General features: G+C 42.2%; 1 protein-coding gene across 1 annotated transcript in view; it reads right to left on the bottom strand.

The window, feature by feature from the left end:
• Positions 1-26519, bottom strand: part of osbpl3b (oxysterol binding protein-like 3b) — a 123629-nt gene that overhangs the window by 16722 nt on the left and 80388 nt on the right. The window contains 6 exon segments of the mRNA XM_080039556.1: positions 52-117; positions 123-188; positions 586-830; positions 976-1069; positions 1681-1809; positions 14559-14660. Coding sequence (XP_079895682.1) covers positions 52-117; positions 123-188; positions 586-830; positions 976-1069; positions 1681-1809; positions 14559-14660 — 702 coding nt within the window.

The following is a 26519-nucleotide window of genomic DNA, read 5'->3' as shown; positions in this document are numbered from 1 at the left end:
GTTATTGTTGCATTATTGATAGCACAGAACATAGCATTGATGCATACATACCTGCTCCGCAACAAATCGAAAGCCTTTATCTGGCCGGTCACATTCGTATGTCTCTCCAAGGAGAGGTTGAAAGGCTTTCCCCCAGTTCTGTAGTAGCTGGAAGCGTAACCGGATACAACAAAAGTAGCTATGTAAACCTAAACACAGAAAAACCAATACACTTATCAAGGCTATATTAATACTTTGTATTACTGAATACTGAGTCACCTTAACTGAAGTTGATGGAAAAGCACAATTGGGTCATAAAATTAATAAGAAATCCTTGGAATCACCAGAAAACTAAACTATACGAGCACTATCATCATCATTTAAAGTACCAGGTATTGTATACAACTGCATGTGTGTGTTAGGTAGGAAGGAATAGCGAAAACGTAATTTCGATTACCTTGTGTGACTTACCTTGCATGTGTTAATTGACAAAATAAGGACTTCACTTAACTTATATCTGCTTCAGCCTGCTGTAGTTTTCAAAGTATGCTTCTAACACACACTGCAAGCTTCTATTTGTATTGATACTTTTCTGCCTGTTCTCACCATTCGTTCAAAAGGGTCCTGCGTGTTAGCAGCCCTGTCTAGCAGCTCGCTGTACTCCAGCTCCTCACACATTCTCTGCAGGGTGTTGAGCGGCTCATTAAGTTGCACAGGCATCGCTACTTTGGACAAGTCTTTGCCGATGTTGTTCCTGAGGATGTTCCACAGGCTGATAGAGCTGTTGTTGGGGCTGGGCGTGGGTAGGCAGGATCGACGCTGACAAATGACGGTGCCTTCTTCCACAGAGCCTGGGAACAGACGCTATAAGAGGTCAAACACTGGCAGCTCACTGTGTGGTGAATGTGACTAGCAAACATGGCAATTAAGTAAATGTAATGAAGTATTGATAAAGTTTTTTATTGAACGTGGCCTACAGTATGTCCCATCATTTACCTGAGTTTGGTCTCTCATTTTCTGTCTTGTTGCTGAAGTTGTCCATGGAAATATTGTCACTGATGTCACTAATATACGAGTCATTCTCTGATACCTAAAAAAAAGAAAGAAAAAGCAGTAAGAAAATACATTCTTTAAATACCTGCAAAAAGGGGCAGGTCTTTTTCAACATTCTGTCAGCAGCAGCAGCAGATCTAATACGGTAATGAATGGTCCCTTAAGACCTGGCTGCAAATTTGCACTTGCGCTGTATTTTTAGATTCAAGTGGGTTACTCTTATTTTCACATTGCTCCATCTCCAGCTACTGCTGTATCTGGTAAGGACATGCTGCAGGAACACTGAAGGAAGAATAGATTGTAAGTAGCAGAAGGCACGCTTTAGTTTATGACACACTTTATAAAACAAAATAGAAATGTGTCTAAGTTGATGTGTAGTAAAGTGGCCTGTTTTTCTTTTTCTTTGCCTTCTAGGACTTCACTGAATTAGCACAGTGTGCTTAAAAGTTTAACACATAGAATAAATAGATGAAATGTCTGGTGGTTTTTAGACCCGACTGTCTGTATTAATTTTTTTCTACATCATGCAGCTCCTCTCATCCAACAATCTAACTTAATTGTTAATTAGTTTATGCAGCTGGCTGATTCTGTCTTACATACAGGTCAGTCCAACTGATGTAATGCTAACAGTTTAGCTCTCATACCTACCTCATTTTCAGATGAACTAGCAGACAGCAGAACTTCCTGTGCATCAAAGAACTCGGACAAAGACTCTGCTCCGCTCTCATTGGATATTTGGTGTAGGAGGGGACGGGATTCGTCAACAGAATCCTGTTTCTAGGAGACAAAGTGTTCAAAGCTATAATTAAAAACAAGAAAAGGGAAACACCATCATGGGCAGGAGGGGTGGCAATCACAGGGTAATTCAGAAAAAGATACAATCACAATGTGTGGTTAATGAGACCATCCCGACCGTCCCAACGCATACATTTGATTTGCAATATATGGAAAGACAGTTCTTATATCACAATATAGAGGAGAGACACTGCCAAATGCCGTTAAACGATCTCAGCGCACCTGATATAGAGTGTTACTGATGCTGAGGGGTGTAATTCTAAAGAGAAGATATCACTCCTTAAGTACACCTCATTTCTCTTAATGAAATGCAATTTAGTTTTTGGAAGTTTATGGATATATTACAAACAACTGAATTGAACATTAAAAAAACAAAATGAATAGAGTCTCTTTCTCTTTAACATTGAGCAACATGTACATGCCTGACACCGTTTTGGGTGCGTTAAAAAATCACATAATTCAGTACTAAAATGTGTATAAAAGAAGGATTCTGCTACAGGATGTAGATTCCCATCATTGATATTATAGTGTATCAATAAATCATATTCTCCTATGTTTCCCAATATATTGCTGTATTAAATTAAGAGCCAGTTGGACGCGCAAGGTTGCAACAAGGGTGCACAAAAATTTGTGCAATATTGCAAAATTTACTCTGGCAAGTTGGTGTTGCTGACATAAAACACGATGCATAGTTACATTTCCAACATAAACACAAAAGTATTTTTATTAGGGCTGTCAAATTAACGAGTTAATTTCGATTAATTAATCACAGAAAGATTAACGCGATTAAAATAATTAACGCAGATTAAACGCACTTCTATAGTGCCCTTTAACCCGGTGCAAAAGTGGTGCGTAGCTTGCATACACAGCCCGCACGGGTGAAAGGGAGAAAAGTAAAGAGAGAAGCAGAGGAAAGGGCGGGGCCGAGGGCTCTATGGACGGTTTATGGCAGTGGTATTCACTATTTTTTTCAGGAGAGCCGCACTGACAGGACAAAGTCAGCAGGAGAGCCATTTTTAGTATCAAAAGTATCAAAAGCTATAAATCCAGTCATACATAAGCATGCCTGCTTATTAATATGTAATTCTTGAACCAGTGTTTCCCACAGTATTTTGTGAAACTGAGGGAACCCAGTCCTTAGGGGGGTCCCGGGGGCATGCTCCCCCGGAAGAAAATTTGGTACCTTTTAACCCAGAATGCATCAATCTGGTGCACTTTTGGAGGAAAATTAAGAGTTGTGTGACTGTGTACTATTATCTGGAATAATTTGGAGACACTGGGTCACATAACATCAAAGCTATTGAAGAATAAATTATTATCCTACTTTTTATTCAAATATTTGTTAAAACAAATTTATGAATGACATTATCAATCAAAATGGGTGTGTTCATATAATACCCCCCTGGAATACATTTTTTTTACCTTTCAAAAGGTAAATTCATCAATCTGGTGCACTATGAGAGGAAAATTAAGAGGCTAATTCAACTGTGTCCTATGTGAGCTGTTTAGCAGCCTATTATTTTTCTGGAATAATTCAGAGACATTGGGAACCCTGCCTGATCAAAGTGAACATACAATATGCAGTTTAGCCAAAACACTTCATGTTCGTGAGCATGCCTGTGATAGACGGTATGCATAACATATTTTTATTGACCGTGAGTTAGTTTTTTCCCCCACAGCCCAATCTATCCAAGAGCACATTCTCCCTTGTAATGCATGAAAACCGCAAATCTGGCAACCGCGCTGTCAGTCAGCGTACGGCTGAGCAAGTTTAAATATATTATTTTCTAGTCTGTATTTCCACCTTGTAATGCCGTTGTTGACTTATTCTTTTATTACTTATTTGTATGAGAGCAGCCACTTAGTTTAACAGGTTTGATGTTATAGATCTGCTTGTTTTTAATGGTTTTATGAAATATCTGTATTAACTGCATGATCATATCACAGTATTTTTTTATTGCCATGCGAGCCGCACATAGAAGCTTGGCGAGCCGCGCTATGAGTAACGCTGGTTTATGGGATGCTTTGGGCAAATAAGCATGACGTAGGAAGACATCTTACTTTATTCTCCGCAGTGTCTGTGCATTATTGATTTAGTGGGTGCATCAATACGTATAGGTTCAAAACAGTATCTCTCAATCTTCCTCCGTCTCGACTCCCGCGTAAACGTACACCCGTGTGTGTGTGTGTGTGTGTCAATATTTTTGCCTATGAGTACGACGATGGTGAATTAATCGGCATAGGCATCTGTGGAAGTGCAGCGCTGTCTGTTGTGGAGACAGAAGTTACGAGAGACGGAGAGCGAGAGAGAAACAAACTGTAACAGGCTATACAGCTGTTTATAAACAGGTATAAAAGTGTCATAAAAGTATGCGATTAATTTAGATTTATTAATCACAGAGCCAGTAATTAATTAGATACATTTTTTTATTCGCTTGACAGCCCAAATTTTCATGTTTCGGGACATTCATTTGCACAACGGAGGTATCTGGGACTGAAAACGTATTGTTCTGTTCTCCCTCAGCGTGCTCCCCGTGAGCCTTTGTTGAGATCAACAGTCAGCTAAACTCTTAACCATACTATTTCCTCCAAGGAACAGGCCAGTGTTGTATTTGGCAGGCTTTAATATGGCAAAGTGTGAAACTGTAAATACAGACAAAATAATGTGTCACTCGTAAAGTTACTTATAGGTAAACAGGTAAGTAAAAATACAAGAAATAGCAATTAGCTTTAAGTAGCTAGCAAAATAGTATGGCATAATACATTCAACAGGCATGTCACATGTTACCAAAAATGAACGTGTAACTTTAGCACAACAAAAATGTAATTCCTCAAAATAATCATCTGACACCAACATACCGCACATTAATAATGTAAAACTTACAGATGGTGCCATCTAAAGGAAGATACACAGAAGGATGGCAGTGGATTGTCCCAGCATGCTCTGATACTGCAACATGGCCGATTTCCAACTAATGAACTAAACATCTCTTCCTGTTTACTTCTTCTTCTATGGTTCTAACAGGAAGTACAAACTCTGCAATCTTTCAAAATAAAATCAATCACTAAAGGGCATATAACTTAGGTGAAGTTACAACACACTCCGCCTGATGTCCTAGAGACGTCACTACAGACTATTTACACATATTTGTCTTCTGGAGAGATGAGGAGGACAACTTCTGAGATAGGTCTTACGATGGTCTTCACTTCCTGTTGCAGGATGACCTTAACCTCCAATTTCCTCACCAGGCCGTCTTTACTGGGAAGTGCTTTTGTGATGACTCCCATTGGCCATTTGTTCCTTCTTGTCTGGATATCCTTCATTAGAACAGCGTCACCTTCCTTAAAGGCCTACTTCACCGGTTTGAATATGAAGGTGAATTGAATTCCGAGATCCTATGTAGTATAAATGTGCAAAAAAAATTAAAATCGGTTCATCCTAGCCTGAGAAAAGGCAGAAAGAGTGTTTTTTTTAACCCTATATTTCTCCTTCTCGTGACATCACAGAAAGAGAAATATAGGGTTAAAAAAAACGTACTTGTAAATATTACTGTGATGTCACAGTAAAAGACATCACAGTAATATTTACAAAGTAAGTTTTTATTTTTAACCCTATATTTCTCTTTCTGTGATGTCACGAGAAGGCCTTTTCTCAGGCTAGGATGAACCGATTTCAATTTTTTTCGCACATTTATACTACATAGTATCTCAGAATTCAATACACCTTCATATTCAAACCGGTGAAGTAGGCCTTTAAGGTTTGGTCTCTTGTAGAGCCACTTCTGTCGAGTCTGAAGCGTATTCAGGAATTCCTTTCGCCATCTTGCCCAGAACGTCTCAGCCAGGGACTGCACCATCTTCCACTGGTTCTTGAAGAGATCTCCCTTGGAGAAGTCCACAGGAGGCAAAGAGGGAACACCGACCTTCTGAGTCAGAAGTGTGGCAGATGTCAAGAGGAGGGAGGCCTCTGGATCAGATGAGACTGGAACCAGAGGTCTTGCATTCATGATAGCGACCACCTCTGCCATAATGGTGGTCAAAACCTCATGAGTCAGGTTTGACTTTCCAAGTTGTAGGAAAATATAATCGAGAATGCGTCTTGTGGTCCCAATCAGGCGCTCCCACATGCCACCCATGTAGCTTTCATCCCCTGTTGACTTGGTAAAACTGTGACTGGTGTGATCAAGTCGTGCAAGAGTCTTGGTGACAGCACTCCAGCTTGAGAAGCGCTCAAATCGCTTTGAACCTAGCAGATTCTGTGTAACTTGAGTTGACAGCGTGTTCACCTTTGAACGTATCTCAACATCTGATCCTGGACTGATGAGTTCAAATGTTGGTTGCTGTTCTTCTCGTATCTCTGGCTCTAGCAGGAAAGCGGCACCGGACAGCCAAGTTGTGCTTGAGAGATTACCTGCTGCAACCGCTCGTGATCCATGATCAGCAGGGTTGATCTCTGTCGAAACATAGTTCCATTGGTCAGGTTGACTTGACTGCCTGATGCGCTGCGCACGATTGTTCACATACACATAGAATCGCCGTGTCTCGTTTTGGATATAACCAAGCACCACCTTGCTGTCTGTGAAGAACCTTATTCCGTCCAGATTCAGGTCAAGTTCGTCAACAATCAGATCAGCTACTTCCACAGCTAATACTGCAGCGCAGAGTTCGAGTCGAGGTATGGTGAGGTCAGGTAGGGGAGCCAACTTGGTCTTTCCCAGGACAAATCCAATGTCACTGTTGCCGTTGTCTTCCACGGTTTTCAGGTAGGCAACTGCGGCTATTGCTTTAACCGAGGCATCTGAGAAGACGAGTAGCTCTCTGCTTTTGGCTTGGGACGTAGAACTGGATGCATATGTTCGGGGAACTTTTAGATCCTCGAGGTCACACAGCGACTGGACCCATTTTTCCCATTCTTCATACATTCCTTCTGGCAAGGGGCTGTCCCATTCTGGTTCCTGACAGGTAAGTTCTCTGAGAAGCAGCCGCCCCTGGATTGTCACTGGAGCAAGGAATCCTAAAGGATCAAACAAGCTGTTAACGGTCGACAGCACGCCTCGACGAGTAAAAGGCTTCTGTTGCTCTGGAACCTTGATGATTGACATGATGTTCCACCTTAAACCCAGGCTGCGCTGTACTGGAAGATCATCCACTGTAAGATCCAGGTCTTTGATGTATTTGGCCCTGTCTTCCGCAGGAACAGCATCCATCACTTTGGTTCTGTTAGAAGCGATCTTATGGAGTTTGATGTTCGAGAGTGAGAGTGCCTCGCGGGCTCTTTGAAGTACATCAACAGCTTCAGCCTCTGTAGGAAAGGAGCATCATCCACGTAGAATTCTCGTTCTATGAACTGCCTCACATCGCTGCCAAACTTGTGTTATAGCTACAGCCGGTGAAGGACTGTTGACAAAGACGTGGACTGTCATGCGGAAATCGACAACGTCGCTATCGAGGTCATTATCACGGAACCACAGGAACCGTAACACATCTCTGTCTTTTTCTTGCACTGTGAAGTTGTAGAACATCTGCTGGATGTCTGCAGTGACAGCTACAGGCTCTTTGCGGAATCTGAGGAGGACTCCCAATAAGCTGTTATTGAGATCAGGTCCTGACAGAAGCACATCGTTAAGAGACACCCCATCAACCTGCGCACTGGAGTCGAAGACAACCCGAATTTGGTCAGGCTTCTGGGGGTGAAACACACCAAACGTCGGCAGATACCAGCGTTCCTGGCACTCTTTCAGAGGTGGCGCTGACTCTGCATGGTTGTTGTCAAACAGTTTCTGCATGAACTCGATGTACTGAGCTTTCATGTCTGGTTTCTTGTCCAAGGTGCGTCGGAGTGACATCAATCGCTTGTAAGCATAGTCTCTGTTATTGGGAAGGAAGCGTCTGGGACTGCGAAATGGGAGCGGTGGGACCCAGTTATTGTTATTGTCCTTCACAAATTCCTTCCCCATTATCTCCAAGAAGGTTCTGTCCTCAATGGAAGGTGCAAGCTAGTTGTCATTCCTATCTTGGTGGAATACAGTTTCTCCTAGGTTCTCTCCTGAGATTGCATTTGGTGGAATGATTTGCTGTAGGCTCTCTGGTATTGTCCTCTGATTGCATCTTAGGCTGTAGTTATCGTTGACCATTAAGTGGCTGTCACAGGGGGTGAAACATGTTGGACGTCCGTTTTCCAAAATGCAGGTTTTGAAGACACTTACTTCGTTGGGTTTATGTGCATTTCCCAAGCACACGTCACCTACTACAACCCATTCAAGATCCAACTTTTGTGCATAGGGTGCATTGTGGGGACCATTCAGCTGTCTGCGCACCTTGTGAACCCTCAGGATATCTCGTTCTAGCAGGAGAAATATTTCAGCGCTGAGATCCACAGGTGGTATTTTATCTGCAATTGACCTCAGGTGTTTCTGATGAAGTGCAGCGTCAGGGGTGGGGATCTCTCCTCGGTTGTTAGGCACATTGTTGCACTCAACCAGCGTAGGTAGTGGGATGGTTACTTTTCCATCAACTGACAGAACAGTATAGCCATAAGCTCTTCTACCTGCTTCTTCTTTTGTTCCTGCACAGGTCTTCAACGTGTAAGGACTTGTGGTTCCTTGAATGCCAAACATGTCAAAGAACTCCGTCTTGGCAAGGGACCGATTGCTCTGGTCGTCTAAGATGGCATGCATTCTCTTGATCTCTTTTGAACAACCAGTAGGATAGACGTCCACTAGACATATCTTTGCGCATGATTTGCCACTGAATCCATTACCGCAGACTTTAGTGCAGTTGGCTGTTATATCCGGACTTACAGAGGCTTCTTCCTCCCCGCCATGCTCTTTCGGAGCAGGGTAAGACCTTTGGAACTGAGGCACAGGGCCTGGATGAAGGGCAGAGACATGTCGCTCACTGTCACACTCTGAGCATTTCACAGCCACGTCACAATTCTTGGCTTGATGGACTGTCGAAGCACAGCAGCGGAAGCAGGTACCATTCTCAGTTTGTGATGTATAAGGCACTCCTTATTTGGGTCTTCCAAGGCTTTGTCAGCTTTGCTGGTTTCTGACCACACATTGGTTTTGTGCACTGAGATGGGTGTTCTACTGTTGTTGCCTGTAAACCTTTCCTTCTTCTGTGTAGGAGTGCAGAAAACCGTTGTGTTAAAACTTGGGTTGTTACCTGATTTAGCCTCTCGCCGTACAAACTCCACAAAGTAGGAAAATGGTGGGAAGGCTACTTTCTTTTCGTGTGTATACCTTGATCCTATGGACATCCACTTTTCCTGGAGGTGAAAGGGCAGTTTGTCCACGATCGGTCCTACACCTCTTGCTGTGTCCAAGTACGACAGACCTGGTAGGTAGCCAATGCCATCAAGCTTAGCAGCTTCCAACTCCAGAAGTACATCTCCGAGCTTGCGCAGTTTTACATGGTTCTTGCCGGTTAGCTTTGGGAAGTTCTCAATCTTTGAGAAGAGTACTCTTTCGATTGCTTCAGGGGCACCATAACACTCCTCTAATCGTGACCATATCATGCTCAAACCTTCAATGTTCACCGATTTAATCCTACGGGCTTGCTCACTGGACTCCGGGCCCAACCATTTGATGAGGAGATCGACTTCTTCGTTTATGGTAAGTCCAAGTCCTGCTATGGTGCTCAAGAAAGTAGATTTCCAGCTGAGTTAGTTTTCAGGGCGGTCGTCAAACTTGTTCAACCCTCCAGACACAAGTTGACTCCTGGCAAGGAACCTGGCTAACTCTGTGGATGTACTTTGGTACTGATAGGGGGAAGGGCTGAATTGCTGACCACTTTGCCTGGAGTTATATTCACTGTTGTGTTGTGGTAGAGGAGCAAACTGCTGGGAGTGACTGCTTGTGGATTCAGGTGTACGTTCCAATTTCCTTGTGTTGCTTCTCATTGGCTTGGATTCAGGTTTGATGTAGGGTTCTGTGTTGAAATTACCAGCCTTTATTTCAGTAGGCTTGATGTCAGCATGTTTTGTTATGTATTCAATTACTTTCTGCCGTGAGGAAACCTGGGGTGGGAAGGACTCAAAGTCTTTAAGATTTCCATGCCTTTCCATTTCTGCAGCGGCAGCCTCCATAACCTCTGCTTTCACCAATGCAGCGTTGGCCTCTTTTTCCTGTTAAAGCATGTCTAATCTTGATTCCAAGCGAACCTTCTCTATTTTTAGCTCCATCTCTTTTTCTGCATGAGCTATTTTTGATTGGGCTGCTTCGGCCTCCGCACGTGCTGTAGCTATGCTAGCTCTTGATAAAGCTGATGCATGTGATGAACGGTTAGAACGTCCTGACTTGGCAGAATGGCTTTTAATTGAACCACTCTCTACGTCTTGTAGTTCACTGGGATGTGCACTATGCACGTGTGCACTTCCTTTGACATTTTCTTCGTCCATGATGACTTGTGAGTACGGCTGTTTTTCAATGCAGTAATGTTATCCTGATATAATTTGTGTACAAAGCTTCTTTAAAAATCCGTGATCCAGTGGTTACCTTCTTTTAATGAGTGGTCATCTTTTCACTGTTCTGTTCTCCCTCAGCGTGCTCCCCGTGAGCCTTTGTTGAGATCAACAGTCAGCTAAACTCTTAACCATACTATTTCCTCCAAGGAACAGGCCAGTGTTGTATTTGGCAGGTTTTAATATGGCAAAGTGTGAAACTGTAAATACAGACAAAATAATGCGTCACTCGTAAAGTTACTTATAGGTAAACAGGTAAGTAAAAATACAAGAAATAGCAATTAGCTTTAAGTATCTAGCAATATAGTATGGCATAATACATTCAACAGGCATGTCACCAAAAATGAACGTGTAACTTTAGCACAACAAAAATGTAATTCCTCAAAATAATCATCTGACACCAACATACCACACTTAAATAATGTAAAACTTACAGATGGTGCCATCTAAAGGAAGATACACAGAAGGATGGCAGTGGATTGTCTCAGCATGCTCTGATACTACAACATGGCCGATTTCCAACTAATGAACTAAACATGACTTCCTGTTTACTTCTTCTTCTATGGTTCTAACAGGAAGTACAAACTCTGCAATCTTTCAAAATAAAATCAATCACTAAAGGGCATATAACTTAGGTGAAGTTACAACACATGTATTCTTTTGAAACCAGGTTCCAGATTGAAATCTTTTGAAAACGCAACTCCAGCATCTCCATGTCTCCAATAGCAATGCCGTTCCCTGTGACAGCGATAATATCAGGGCTCCACTCCGCACACACTTAGGCCTATGAAATTTGCTGTACAATAGCCACACGTGAGTTAGAAGACAACATTTTGCGACACGATTATCTAGCTGTGTTTGTGTTGTTATCTCTGATAAGTTTATAAACACTCCTCCAACAAAGTTTAGATTTGCTGCACGGTGCCTCCGCTGCGCTCAAATATATAACACTCGCCAAATGCGGGTACATTATATAGTATGAGTTATTGAGACCACACACCACTTTGGTTGGTGAAAGATGTAGGCTATGCTCTGCCTGCTATTCTAGCGACCAATAAACTCGAGTCACCACCGGAAATGCCTGGGACACAGCTTTTACATTAAAAAACACTATCTATAGCATGTGTAGGAGGTTTTTAGAGCCAGTTTCTAAGATTGTGAAAGTGTTTGCTGGAAATAGAGAGGATGTCTGGGAAAGGAGCCAGAAACGGTCATAGCGGCCTGGCAAGGCCGCAACATTTGATAAGAAACCACAGCTGCCCCATATCACATTATTATGTTTAAAATAGTGTGTGCTGGAGGAGAGCGGGGCTTTTTCCTGCTACTGCTCTCCCTGAACGGACTGAATGCAACCTGACGTCCGTAAATCCCCGCATGAACTATAATAATAATAATAATAATAATAATAATAATTTGAATTTATATAGCGCCTTTCAAGGTACCCAAGGTCGCTTCACAAAAAAGGGGGGAAGTACAGTGATTGTGTACACAGGGGGGTGGGGGCGGGTTAGAGGTCATAGGCCTCTGAGAAGAGGTGTGCCTTCAGAAGCTTTTTGAAGGACTCCACTGAAGTGGCACAGCGGATATGGAGGGGGAGCAGATTCCACAGAGTGGGGGCAGACACACAAAAGGCCCTGTCCCCAAAGGTCTTGAGTCTGGTGCGGGGAGTTGCCAGCTGGTCCTTAGCAGAGGACCTGAGGGACTGCAGGGGGGTGTAAGGATGGAGGAGGTCAGAGAGGTAACGGGGGGCTAGAGCATGCAGGGACTTGTAGGTGAGTAGGAGGATTTTAAACTTGATCCGGGACTTAACTGGTAACCAGTGGAGCTGCATCAGGGTGGGGGTGATGTGCTGCCAGGGCTTAGTGCCAGTTAAAACCCTGGCAGCTGAGTTCTGGACATATTGCAGTCGGTCCAGGGTTTTGGAGGGGAGACCTGTGAGGATGGCATTACAGTAGTCCAGACGGGTGGAGATGAAGCAGTGGATGAGGGTTTCAGTGACTGAGTCTGAGAGTGAGGGTCGGAGTCTTGGAATGTTTCTCAGGTGGTAGAAAGCAGATTTAGTGACATTTTTGATATGGGACTGAAATGACAGGGTGGGGTCAAGGAGGACACCCAGGTTGCGGACTACGGAGGATGGGGTGATCGAGCAGCCATCCACTTCCAGAAGAAGATCCCCAACCTTCCTGAGCAGTGACTTGGGGGCCACGACCATGAGCTCAGTTTTATTGCTGTTCAGTTTGAGTAGGTTAGAGGTCATCCAGGTTTTAAGTTCTTGCAGACATTTGATGAGTGGAGCCGGTGGAAGCTGAGTTGAGGGTTTGGTGCTGATGTATATTTGGGTATCATCAGCATAGCAGTGAAAACTGAGACCGTGATGACGAATGATTTGACCAAGGGGGAGCATGTAAATGGTGAATAGTAGAGGGCCGAGCACAGATCCCTGGGGAACACCATGGTTGACTGGTGCCATGGTGGAGGTGGCATTGTTTAAGGTGACATATTGTTGGCGGTTGGAGAGGTAGGACTGAAACCAGGAGAGGGCTGAGCCACTGAGCCCAATGAGCTCAGCAAGACGGGTGAGGAGGATGGAGTGGGATACTGTGTCAAAGGCTGCTGAGAGATCGAGGAGGATGAGAATGGAGATGAGGCCATTGTCGGCGGCAGTGAGGAGGTCGTTTGTGATTTAGTGATAACTAAACTGCCAGGCCTGAGTGAGTAACGATTGTTCTGTTCAACGATTAATAAAGTGACCATTAGACCAAACTTCCGTTCCTAGTGTCTTATTCCCCCCACGTCACATGCAACAACTTAGTTACTGTTAATACAAAAATAGTATTTCCTAAGGCTTCACAGTAAAAGAATTTCACCGGGCAAACGAAACGTTTGTTGACTTTTATTTTGAAGCAGAAAGGAACAGGAAAGTAGCGCTGACACTTCACAGCCCCGCGGCGCTCCAGTCACTAGCAGCATGTCTTCTGTTTTCAAGAGTTTTTTGCGGTGAAAAAGTGCAGAAAGCTTGTCATTTGCAATAAACTGATTGTTAAAATGCGGCAAATTGCACTGGAAGAGCGTATCTACTAGGCTACAAGTGTCACCGCCAACAGTGTGTATGAAGAAAGTTTTTGGTAACACTTTATAATAACTATCCGTTGTAACTCGTTAATAGATCATTAGTAAACTCTTAATTAATGATTATTAATGATTTGTTAAGTGTTTGTTAGCAGTTTGTTAAGGATTTATAACAATGGTAGATAGTTAATATCTTAATAATTGAATCAGTTCATCTGTGAGGTAATCCGAGATTAACTGATCACGTCACGTTCAAGTCCATGGCATGCACAGTGTGTATTGAGTTTATTTAAAAATATTTGAAAATGGGGCTGCCCTCAGTTGCCCATGCACTGTGTATAGTCTATAGCCTATTTCAGCCTCGTCAGTATCTCGGATTACCTCCCAGATGAACTGATTCAATTATTAAGCTATTAACTATCTACCATTGTTATAAATCCTTAACAAACTGCTAACAAACACTTAACAAATCATTAATAATCATTCATTAAGAGTTTACTAATGATCTATTAACGAGTTACAATGGATAGTTATTATAAAGTGTTACCAAGTTTTTTAAACAAATGCGTCTAAACGCTGGTGTTTTTTTTAACGTTTTCAGATAGACTGTTGTCGTGTAAATGTGGCCTAGGCTGGATTTATAGCATTGGTGTAGTCCTGCTGAAAACTGTAAACAATTACAAACACAGTATTTTCAACATAATCATATGCAATTGAGCACACCCATTATTCCTTTGTTGTTGCCTAGCTTGATTTATTAATTAGCCTGGAGATACTCTCAGAGGAGGCGCATTAGTTTTTGCACCCCGTGTCAGACAATTGAATAGATCAGCTCACACTCTGGTCAGCTAATCTGATTAAGCGGGCAAAGGGCCTCTCTTAGTAGATGGTAACAGGTAGTTGGGAGTCTTGCTCTGAGCCATGTAAAAGTTAAGCATGTGTGTAAAGCGCCACAGGACTGAGAGTAAAAACGTCCGCATAGCAAAGCATGGAGATACAACTCATTTGAGAATTCAGAATTCCCCGAAAAGTGTGCAGCGGAGAAAATTATGACAAGTGATGAGTCAGTGAGAGGAGCGCAACATTTGTTGGAAAAATGACAGCTCATTCATTCTGTGGCAAATTTCCGGCTGGGGGGATGAAAATAAAGATGGTATGGGGGAAAGGGAATGTAGTCACTGCATTCCCACACACCCACCTGCACAGGAGCAGAGAGATTTATTAGTGTGGGCTCTACGATGCGGGACTCGGCATGAATCTTGCACAGGCGCTCTCTCAGCTCAGTGTTCTGGGCTACAGCCTGAAAAGATAACCAGTGCACACAATGTTTAGAGCACACATCCAAGCAATATTACTTGGATTTCGTATCGCTCTGGCCTAATTTCCAATCTCGGAAATGTGTTTCAGTCAGGAATACTTAAGTCAAAATAGAAGTTTCTTTCAATTAGCAGAATACTTTGAAGTAATTATATTTGGCGGTATGGTTCTGATCTGGGATCTTCACACCCTCCACGCGCACACGTGGAAAGCTTTAAGGCGGAGAGAGCCATCCCTCTGTCCTCCATGAGCAACATGGAATTTTGAAAGGTGTGGAGATCTGCAGCAAGGCCCCTAAGGTTCAGAACAGAACAAGCGTCAATGACAACAGAAATGACATTGATAGACAAATACAGTAAACAAGGAGGTGGTGGGGTGGAGGTGGGTTGCAAGAGTTTGCAGAGGAAGCGGCACCATTAGGCAGGCTAGAGCAGCTTAAAAAAGGCGCCACTTTGAGTGGATGGCCAATGGGATGCTCGAAGCAGAAACTGGCTGTCAGCTGACGTGTAGAGATTGACAGCCGGCTTGACTCCGTATCCTGCCTGAACGCTCCATTTCTACCTCGGCTAAATGTTCTCAAAAATCATCCTGTGAACATGGCATTTACCTTTAAAGCCACTACGAGTACCATGGCACGTTGGCGGCCCCTTTGGACAAAAGCGGTAGTATTTTTACGACGCCAGCTGTCGTGAAGCTTTTTTCTAGCTCGTGTCGGGCGTGCGAGATTCAAATGATCAGGAAGCAATAGGCTATAGTGCATGTCCGTGTGTTGAAAGTGTGAGGGCACCGGACTGTTTTCGGCTCTGTGAGAGTGGTTAGTGACACAGCATCAACTAATGCCAGTCAGTGCTACACACACCTGATTGCAATGAGTTGATGCAGTGTCACCTCTCACGGAGCTGAAAGATTACGTGTCCTCACAGAAAGCGAATGAACGAGAGACGGCAGTTAGTATGGATCACGATGAGGTAATGTGTTTATGTTGTTGTAAATAATGACTATTTCAGATGAATAATGGTCATCTGATGATGCTGGTGAGGCAAAGTAAACTTTGTTTTAGTAGGCTACCGCTCATTCATTTAGGAGTAAACACTGCAGTCTAGGTTCGCTCCCGTGAAATTGTGTATACGTTGCTTGGCAACGCCCTCCTGCCCGCCTATCACTCTCCCTTTTAGCTTTTCTTCATTGCATTTTATTTTTTGTCTTTGATGGTTCAGCCGTTATCAGTCATTATGACGACAAACAACTGTCTCAAACAAGGCTCCCGCTCCCCTTCCCTCACCTGGAGGGATAGGCTTCTCAAATCGTGTGCTGCGCCACACTAAAATCTCCGACCAATATGGATATGTGACCATAGAGCATGCACGCGTGAACCGAAAATCGGACTGGGTGTGCGACCAGACCAAATGCAGTAATAAAAACTATATAAAAACGTCTTTATTTGCACTGATGGTCTCGTTTGCTGTTAAAGGTCATTTATGATTATGAGAGGAAACATGAGGCTGTTTAAAAGATATTTTAATGTTACTCGGAGCTGCTTTAATACAGAGATGTGTGTGTGTATACAGTATGTTATCACTGGAGACAACCCACAGAAAGCCAAGGGAGTCCAAACCATATTACTCACCCGTTATTGACTCTATGTGAGGAAGAGTAGGTAGACGCTGAGCAATCAGAAAAGAAAACAAACACTCAGCGTTGTATTGAAAGTCGAAGAAACTGTGTTGGCATTGAGAGCACACAAGTTCCAATATGGCACAGGAAGTCGGTGAATGTATTAGACCAAAATAAAGAAAATGGATAAATGACTGTTAAACATGTTTTAGTTAAGTTGGGCAGGCATTTCTACCCGGCAGCTTGCACTCCCTCGAAGAGGCTTGTCATTGTGCCATTCCTCACAAGCGGTGTGGGAGGAAACATCTGAGAGGAGTCTCAAAACAAGTTGAGTGCCTTGCCTCTTTATCCAATCAATGATAAAACAATTGCGTTGGTGCCGCCGGATTATTAGGACTTTTTGTCCGTTTACGCACCAGCATTATCAGGACACTTCGAGTTGTAAGGACAAAACTGCTGTCCTCACAAGTCGCGCAGTGTAGAAGCACTCACCAACACCTCACTAAGCACCTCCCGCGTTTTCTCGGTATGACCCAATAATCCGGTTATACCTGATTTCTTGTGTATATCTGTGTATGCTCGTTTGTGTATATGACTGCTTCGGCACCGTGCAGTTTCGCATTTTCATACACATTTTCGCGCACTTTCATAGGCTGAATGCATCTGCTCACTGATTGGCTGCAGACGATGTCAATCAGGAATTTCCGCTTCGGGGATTGGCCGGCGGTCGATGAAGCTAGCTAGTCCGGCTAGCGATTGGCTCTTAGTGTCCACGTGACCATCACCGGGTCTTTGGTATATCAAGCAATACGGCCATCTGGCAGACAGCGAGATGGAGGTTTAAAGCCAAACTGGTAAGTGAAACTGTTATCAAAGTATTAACAACGAGATATTTGAAACCATTACTTCATTACTACATCAACTCGTGTATTGTGAGCGTGATTACTGTCGGTTAATTACTTTGTTTGTCTGGCTCTATGTATTGACATGCTGAAGGCTGCAAGCTCACAGTAGGCTGGCTAGTTAGCTACGGTGGGCTAGCTAGGGTAGCGACCAGGTAGCGACTCGGCTCCTCGGCTTGTTTTAACGTTGTCTATGGGAACGGCTTTCGCGATCTGTTTGTATGTCTCAAGACCGAATACACAGAGCCATATCGGAAAGCTGATAACGCGACTGAAGGGACAGAGAGCCACTTCCCTCCGTTAGTTTATGTTTTCAGCCGAGTGAGTTAATAATCACCTCCGACGCATGGACAGCGTTTAATTAAAGCCTCTCTTTTCTTATCGGCGCCACAACTGCGTGCTGCTCCCGCTAAAAAAGGCACACTGCCTTTTTTTTTTTGGAATGGCACAGTACATCGATCGATTTGTGGATTCATGCCTCCGATACGTCGACACTCAAATAATGAGTCGTTTAACATCCTATATGGTAAGAAGTGCATTAAGGTCGCCAGCCTCATCAATTAATAAATGCTCCGAACTGCATCTTAAACCATCAACCTGATTTAAATAACGAGGACATTTTTTGCTTTGCCTTCAATGAGCAGTCTGGCTTTAAGTCACGTACTGATACAACTGTTTGTGTGGAGCATGGTTATCCTGGCCAGTTAAAAGGGCTAAATAGGCTTAAATGTTTTTTTGGATGAAATGTAAGAACCACATACATTTATAATTAAATAATGTTTAAAATTAGCACGTATCGTCCCTTATATTGCACAATCTGGATTTTTTTTTCAGTAAAATGCCAGGAAGGAGGAGCAGAAAGACCCCTGAGCAGGATGCAGTGCAGCATATTATTCTGGGCAGAGACAAACCCTTCCTCAAAATACAGTTTATAAACACATTTAAAGGTAAGCTATTCATCTCATACTTGGTGTTTTCAACACATATGCTATACACTTACAACACAGCAATACACCAAACTATAGCAGTACATGAATTTTCAAGTGAAAAGTAAATGTCCATGTACTGTTTAAGGGATAGTTCAATGGTGTTGTATGAGGTTCTTCTGTAGTTTGTCTGTTACCTTATGGAGATGGATATCAATCACTATAAGGAGTTTGGGTGAAGCATTGCTGTAGCAGAAGTCAGCACTGTACTGATGCAGACAGAGGGATTGGCAGAAAAACGTTTTAAAATTTTTTTTAATGCAAGGCTTATGGTTTGTATGACATTTATTTTTTTAATGTATTTTTTTATCTGATGCTATTGGAGTGACTGAGCTGTGGAGAGACAGAGAGGGAGAGAGATTAATTTTATAGTTTTGCTTGACTATATCTGACTCTTCATCTTTTATTTGTGAATATCACACTGTTCCCCTCGTTGTATCCTACAGCGTGGTTGCCCACTGCTGAACTCTTTGGCCGTTAGGTTGAAAGATTTCTTGATTGACTTTTGCGAGAGAAGAGGAAAAAGAAAGTGGAGCCGCGCAGCGCAGAGCGCTCCATTTTTCTCTTTTTTTAATACCTCCAACGTGCATTTGCTAAAGACGCTGCTTCATATTACAGGGCTCTAGACTGCGACCAAATGCTCGCATTTTGCGACCATTTTTGGAGACAGTGCGAGTGCCATTTCACAACTAGGGTCACGCGCTAATTATTATTAGTGCTTTGAGAGCGAGACAGAGAGAGACAGTGGACAGTCCGTGAGTGATCAGCGACACTATCAACTCCGCGTATCACGTGACCTTCTCGTGTCCCGCTGTCGTCACGTTAACATGTTGCCAACTGGCGACTTTCCCCGCTATATTTGCCGACTTTCCGCCATAGCGCCAAGGCTGGTAAAGACCAGAGACGCATCTCGTGACTTTAATAAAAAAAAAACGCGCTCACCAGAGCCGAGTAGCAATGGCTGTTCTCTCCTCCTCCTCACCGCTGATAGCATTCACTCAAGCAGCCCCCCGCCACCAGCAGACAGACAGCACCGTGTCCGCTCTGTGCAAGAGCTGCCACGTGGTCAATTGTTTCATAGGTCCACATTCAATAGGCCACTGCATTCCTATAAAAAAGCTAACCTTATCATTATATATAGCAACAAAAAAGCTTGTAAAGTGAGTTTGTAAATATGTTAATGGTCCTAGTTAATTTGTTAACTATCTGGTCAGCATTTTGTATTAATTTAGCCTCTTTCAGAATAGCATATTATGCAAATTAGTTGATAAGTTCATCTAGCTTTTACTAGTTACTTTTGGGCCATTAACTATTTTCCTAACAGGAAGCAGAGAGCTCAGATGTAGAAGGGGTTGTTGTGAAGATGGGTAAAAAAAATCCCTTTTCCTAAAGGAATGTCTGAAGGATTTCACATGGTGACGCAAAATCAAAAACACAATGAACTGTATCATCTGTTGTCAGTGTGCTCCAAAACATGCTGGCAATACAGTATCAATAGGCCTAATATAGTTAAAATTGGGAAACATTTGAATAGATGCGTTGCAGGTCTATTTAATGTGTGCCCATACATTTTCTGCTTGCGCCCCTAAAAATTCTGAGTTAGGGGCGCCAGTGCTCCTAGTAAAAATGGTTAGTCTGGAGCCCTGTATTAACGCACAAAAAACACAAAGGCAGATAAGAGCACCGTATTGTTTGTAGTGAATTGATTTTGAAGCCTCAAGAGCTTAGATGGAAGGACACATTTGAAGCGTCCAGGCAGGGAGCTTTTGGAAAAACTCCTTGCGAGTTGCGCCCCCAAATGCCCCGCCAGTATTTTGTCAATCCTAGGGGGAAACTGTTAGGGATTTATTTAGATGTGCATGTGTACACACTTTTATAAATGTATTTCACGTAACTAATTGTATACGAGGTTAAAGGTTCCGTTGTTTAAAAGCTCCCCAAGACAGAGCTGCATGCAGTGCAGAGACATTAAAACTACGTTGAGCCTCCTCTTGCCTCTCCTCTAATTATCAGTGAAAAATTTGTTTTTATTTTCGAACGTGATCAGGTGATCGGCACGTGAAATGATGCTCTAGAGCGTCACCCGATTTCCAAGGGTTACGTAAAACACTTCTAATAACAGAGCAAAAGAGGGAATCGTTTTTACAAAATTTAATTCACAGATTGCACTGATGAAAAACGGTTGAATTTTAACCAAACGTATGGAACGTCCGTGTGACACAGCTGGCGTTGCACACAGCTGATGCACAAACAAAAGAGAGAAAGAGTCCCATATATTAAAGCTAAACCATGCAATTAATGTATCTCCCTCTGCCTCTCTCTCTCTCTCCCCACAGCTCAGACACTCCAATAGCTGCAGATAATAATAATAAAAAAATAAAATGCAGATAGCCCCTTCAGTCGTTTTACAGTGGTGTAAAGGACGCACGCCGATTTTAGGCTGGTTTGCATACTAAAAAGTAACATATGCTAATGAAAGCCATGATGATGTCCTGGAAGACGGTCAATGTCAAATACATAAAACATTTATATTAAAAACTCATAAAAACCATAAGCCTCCTGTAACTTTCACGAAGGAAGAAAAAACAATGGCAGTGATAACGGTTATGACGTCACCCCTATATAACCGTATGGCTGTGTTGCGAGTATTTGCACAGCCCTAGTCTCACCAACAGAAACACTTTCATTTTAATCGGCTGTCTGCAACCCGCACCTCAGCTGCTCACTGGCGTGGTGCCATGCGGACATTGGTGTCTACTTCTTAAATTTACATTGTGTTACCTTGACAAAAATGTAATGATCATGCACTGGCACCTATTGCTCGCACCAGTGCCACTGACTGAGCTGATGGCCATCTCCATAAAGTAACGCACTAACTATGCAAAGTTCATGATACAATACCACTTCAATAATACTCAGCTTTCCCTTTAAGCAACACACTGTGTATGCAAGTGTGAAGTGTTATTGTGGAGAGGAGTCTGTGCTCATCAAGCAAATATGAAGAATATACTCCAGATTTACCTGCAAGTAAATATTAGAAGTGGATGACCTACCCAGGTGAAGCCTATAGCCGCATTTCCACCGCAGGAACTAGGGTCCAAACTGTAGTTCCTGGAACCGTTCTTACCCCAGAAAAAGGCTTGTGTGTAGTTAACAGTGTTAAGCATTTAACCCACTCATAGCATATCTCTAAAAATAGTTGGATATTTGTTGATGTTTATTGTTATTATTCTTTTGCTGCTATTTCAGGGAGAGGTGTTTTCACACGGGAATTCATTGCACCATCAACTTTTGTGGTTGAGTACCGTGGAAAATTGTTACAAAGTGAGGGTCTAGATGACACAAATAACAACTTCTTATTCGATTTCTTTTGGCATGGAACTCGATTTTGGTAAGTTTGCTTCTTGGTGATTTTTTTATTTTGTATCTATTTTTGTAAAACAACAGTAAATCATACTTTCAAATTGAGAAGGTTTCATTCTGCATTGTATTCTTGTATCCGTATAGTAGTTAACCAGGAGTTTTGTTTCCTCCAAAAACTGATCTGCACATTGTTTCACAATCAAGTGCCAAATTTATCCTGTATAATTTGAAGGTTGTTCAGACAGACAGAGCATACAACTGTCTTTTGTTTTTATATATAAAATATGAATATCTCAACATCCTTAGTCTACCATGTTAACATGCTTTCTAGTGTACATACCTTTATGAAGTCAGTCATGTTTCTATCATATCTTTAATTATCTAATGTTTAAGTTGTATCTGGACTGTTTGTCTTGCAGCATCGATGCTTCAAAAGAGGATGGAACACTTGGGCGACTCGCAAATGATAATCACAAAAATCCAAACTGCAAAGTTAAAAAAGTTGTTGTTGAAGGAATGCCACACTTGTGCCTATTTGCTATAAAAGAAATATTTCCAAATGAAGAAATAACATTCAATTATGGGGATTCCGCTTGGCCATGGCGTTCAATGGTGAGATTATTTTCTTAGTTCATTTTCTGCTACACAAATGTCCAAGAACACACATTGTAATGTATTGTTATTGGACACACTCAGATTATTTGGAAAGATACAAAGCTGTGTGGTTGCATTTCAGACACCTTGTGGAGAACCATCGACCCCTGAGTCTAAGAATGAAGCTCCAGCCTCTTCAACAACCGAGAAGGCAAGTTGAACCTTTATATAAGTGAAGCTGTGCCTGGACTTAGTTCACCTCCATACACAACAGGCAATGACATAGTAAGTGTTGTATTGTTCTTCACACACTGGCAAAGTGTTACTTGTGGATGACTGCGTGTAGTATGGGCCTGTTTTTAGCTGGACTATTGTCTTAAGGATGGTTTTACATTGCCTTCACACTGTGGGTCAAATAGAAAATGGTGGAATGTGTTGGACTATTTGGAAAGATACACAGCTGCCTGGTTGCATTATGACTTGTGGGGACACTAGTGACTTATAAAGCCAGCTGGTAACATTACTACCCTGTATAGAAAATGGTGGAATGTGTTGGACTATTTGGAAAGATACACAGCTGCCTGGTTGCATTATGACTTGTGGGGACACTAGTGACTTATAAAGCCAGCTGGTAACATTACTACCCTGTAGCCTTCATTAAGCATGTTTGCACCTTCATAACTGCAAAACATTTTGTTAATGCAAGTGTTCCTCAAACATCTACAGACGTTATGACAACAATATACATTTCTTCTCTACAATTTCAGACACCTTGTGGAGAACCATCGACCCCTGAGTCTAAGAATGAAGCTCCAGCATCTTCAACAACCGAGAAGGCAAGTTGAACCTTTATATAATGTCGGCCTCTGAGGTTTTAGATGTTGTTTCAGTGTCAGTATTGAACTTATCTGAATGTGGTAAAACAGTATTCTAATTCCAGGCACTGCAACATATTATGATTCTAAATATAAGCACTTTGAATACAAATAAGTCAATGTTGAAGTTGTGTCTATCTGTACTGTTTTACAGGGTCTCTTTGGAGAGGAAAGTGAAGCTGTGCCTGGACTTAGTTCACCTCCATACACAACAGGCAATGACATAGTAAGTGTTGTATTGTTCTTCACACACTGGCAAAGTGTTACTTGTGGACGACTGTGTAGTATGGGCCTGTTTTAGCTGGACTATTGTCTTAATGAGGGTTTTACATTGCCTTCACACTGTGGGTCAAATAGAAAATGGTGGAATGTGTTGGACTTTTTGGAAAGATACACAGCTGCCTGGTTGCATTATGACTTGTGGGGACACTAGTGACTTATAAAGCCAGCTGGTAACATTACTACCCTGTATAGAAAATGGTGGAATGTGTTGGACTATTTGGAAAGATACACAGCTGCCTGGTTGCATTATGACTTGTGGGGACACTAGTGACTTATAAAGCCAGCTGGTAACATTACTACCCTGTAGCCTTCATTAAGCATGTTTGCACCTTCATAACTGCAAAACATTTTGTTAATGCAAGTGTTCCTCAAACATCTACAGACGTTATGACAACAATATACATTTCTTCTCTACAATTTCAGACACCTTGTGGAGAACCATCGACCCCTGAGTCTAAGAATGAAGCTCCAGCCTCTTCAACAACCGAGAAGGCAAGTTGAACCTTTATATAATGTCGGCCTCTGAGGTTTTAGATGTTGTTTCAGTGTCAGTATTGAACTTATCTGAATGTGGTAAAACAGTATTCTAATTCCAGGCACTGCAACATATTATGATTCTAAATATAAGCACTTTGAATACAAATAAGTCAATGTTGAAGTTGTGTATCTGTTCTCTTTTACAGGGTCTCTTTGGAGAGGAAAGTGAAGCTGTGCCTGGACTTAGTTCACCTCCATACACAACAGGCAATGACATAGTAAGTGTTGTATTGTTCTTCACACACTGGCAAAGTGTTACTTGTGGATGACTGCGTGTAGTATGGGCCTGTTTTTAGCTGGACTATTGTCTTAAGGATGGTTTTACATTGCCTTCACACTGTGGGTCAAATAGAAAATGGTGGAATGTGTTGGACTATTTGGAAAGATACACAGCTGCCTGGTTGCATTATGACTTGTGGGGACACTAGTGACTTATAAAGCCAGCTGGTAACATTACTACCCTGTATAGAAAATGGTGGAATGTGTTGGACTTTTTGGAAAGATACACAGCTGCCTGGTTGCATTATGACTTGTGGGGACACTAGTGACTTATAAAGCCAGCTGGTAACATTACTACCCTGTAGCCTTCATTAAGCATGTTTGCACCTTCATAACTGCAAAACATTTTGTTAATGCAAGTGTTCCTCAAACATCTACAGACGTTATGACAACAATATACATTTCTTCTCTACAATTTCAGACACCTTGTGGAGAACCATCGACCCCTGAGTCTAAGAATGAAGCTCCAGCATCTTCAACAACCGAGAAGGCAAGTTGAACCTTTATATAATGTCGGCCTCTGAGGTTTTAGATGTTGTTTCAGTGTCAGTATTGAACTTATCTGAATGTGGTAAAACAGTATTCTAATTCCAGGCACTGCAACATATTATGATTCTAAATATAAGCACTTTGAATACAAATAAGTCAATGTTGAAGTTGTGTCTATCTGTACTGTTTTACAGGGTCTCTTTGGAGAGGAAAGTGAAGCTGTGCCTGGACTTAGTTCACCTCCATACACAACAGGCAATGACATAGTAAGTGTTGTATTGTTCTTCACACACTGGCAAAGTGTTACTTGTGGATGACTGTGTGTAGTATGGGCCTGTTTTAGCTGGACTATTGTCTTAATGAGGGTTTTACATTGCCTTCACACTGTGGGTCAAATAGAAAATGGTGGAATGTGTTGGACTTTTTGGAAAGATACACAGCTGCCTGGTTGCATTATGACTTGTGGGGACACTAGTGACTTATAAAGCCAGCTGGTAACATTACTACCCTGTATAGAAAATGGTGGAATGTGTTGGACTATTTGGAAAGATACACAGCTGCCTGGTTGCATTATGACTTGTGGGGACACTAGTGACTTATAAAGCCAGCTGGTAACATTACTACCCTGTAGCCTTCATTAAGCATGTTTGCACCTTCATAACTGCAAAACATTTTGTTAATGCAAGTGTTCCTCAAACATCTACAGACGTTATGACAACAATATACATTTCTGCTTTACAATTTCAGACACCTTGTGGAGAACCATCGACCCCTGAGTCTAAGAATGAAGCTCCAGCCTCTTCAACAACCGAGAAGGCAAGTTGAACCTTTATATAATGTCGGCCTCTGAGGTTTTAGATGTTGTTTCAGTGTCAGTATTGAACTTATCTGAATGTGGTAAAACAGTATTCTAATTCCAGGCACTGCAACATATTATGATTCTAAATATAAGCACTTTGAATACAAATAAGTCAATGTTGAAGTTGTGTATCTGTTCTCTTTTACAGGGTCTCTTTGGAGAGGAAAGTGAAGCTGTGCCTGGACTTAGTTCACCTCTATACACAACAGGCAATGACATAGTAAGTGTTGTATTGTTCTTCACACACTGGCAAAGTGTTACTTGTGGATGACTGCGTGTAGTATGGGCCTGTTTTTAGCTGGACTATTGTCTTAATGAGGGTTTTACATTGCCTTCACACTGTGGATCAAATAGAAAATGGTGGAATGTGTTGGACTATTTGGAAAGATACACAGCTGCCTGGTTGCATTATGACTTGTGGGGACACTAGTGACTTATAAAGCCAGCTGGTAACATTACTACCCTGTATAGAAAATGGTGGAATGTGTTGGACTTTTTGGAAAGATACACAGCTGCCTGGTTGCATTATGACTTGTGGGGACACTAGTGACTTATAAAGCCAGCTGGTAACATTACTACCCTGTAGCCTTCATTAAGCATGTTTGCACCTTCATAACTGCAAAACATTTTGTTAATGCAAGTGTTCCTCAAACATCTACAGACGTTATGACAACAATATACATTTCTTCTTTACAATTTCAGACACCTTGTGGAGAACCATCGACCCCTGAGTCTAAGAATGAAGCTCCAGCATCTTCAACAACCGAGAAGGCAAGTTGAACCTTTATATAATGTCGGCCTCTGAGGTTTTAGATGTTGTTTCAGTGTCAGTATTGAACTTATCTGAATGTGGTAAAACAGTATTCTAATTCCAGGCACTGCAACATATTATGATTCTAAATATAAGCACTTTGAATAAAAATAAGTCAATGTTGAAGTTGTGTATCTGTTCTCTTTTACAGGGTCTCTTTGGAGAGGAAAGTGAAGCTGTGCCTGGACTTAGTTCACCTCTATACACAACAGGCAATGACATAGTAAGTGTTGTATTGTTCTTCACACACT

This window comes from Ammodytes marinus (assembly GCF_949987685.1).
Source record: "Ammodytes marinus genome assembly, chromosome: 13".
NCBI classification, from domain to species: Eukaryota; Metazoa; Chordata; class Actinopteri; order Uranoscopiformes; family Ammodytidae; genus Ammodytes; species Ammodytes marinus.
This window is presented reverse-complemented; position numbering and strand designations above follow the sequence as displayed.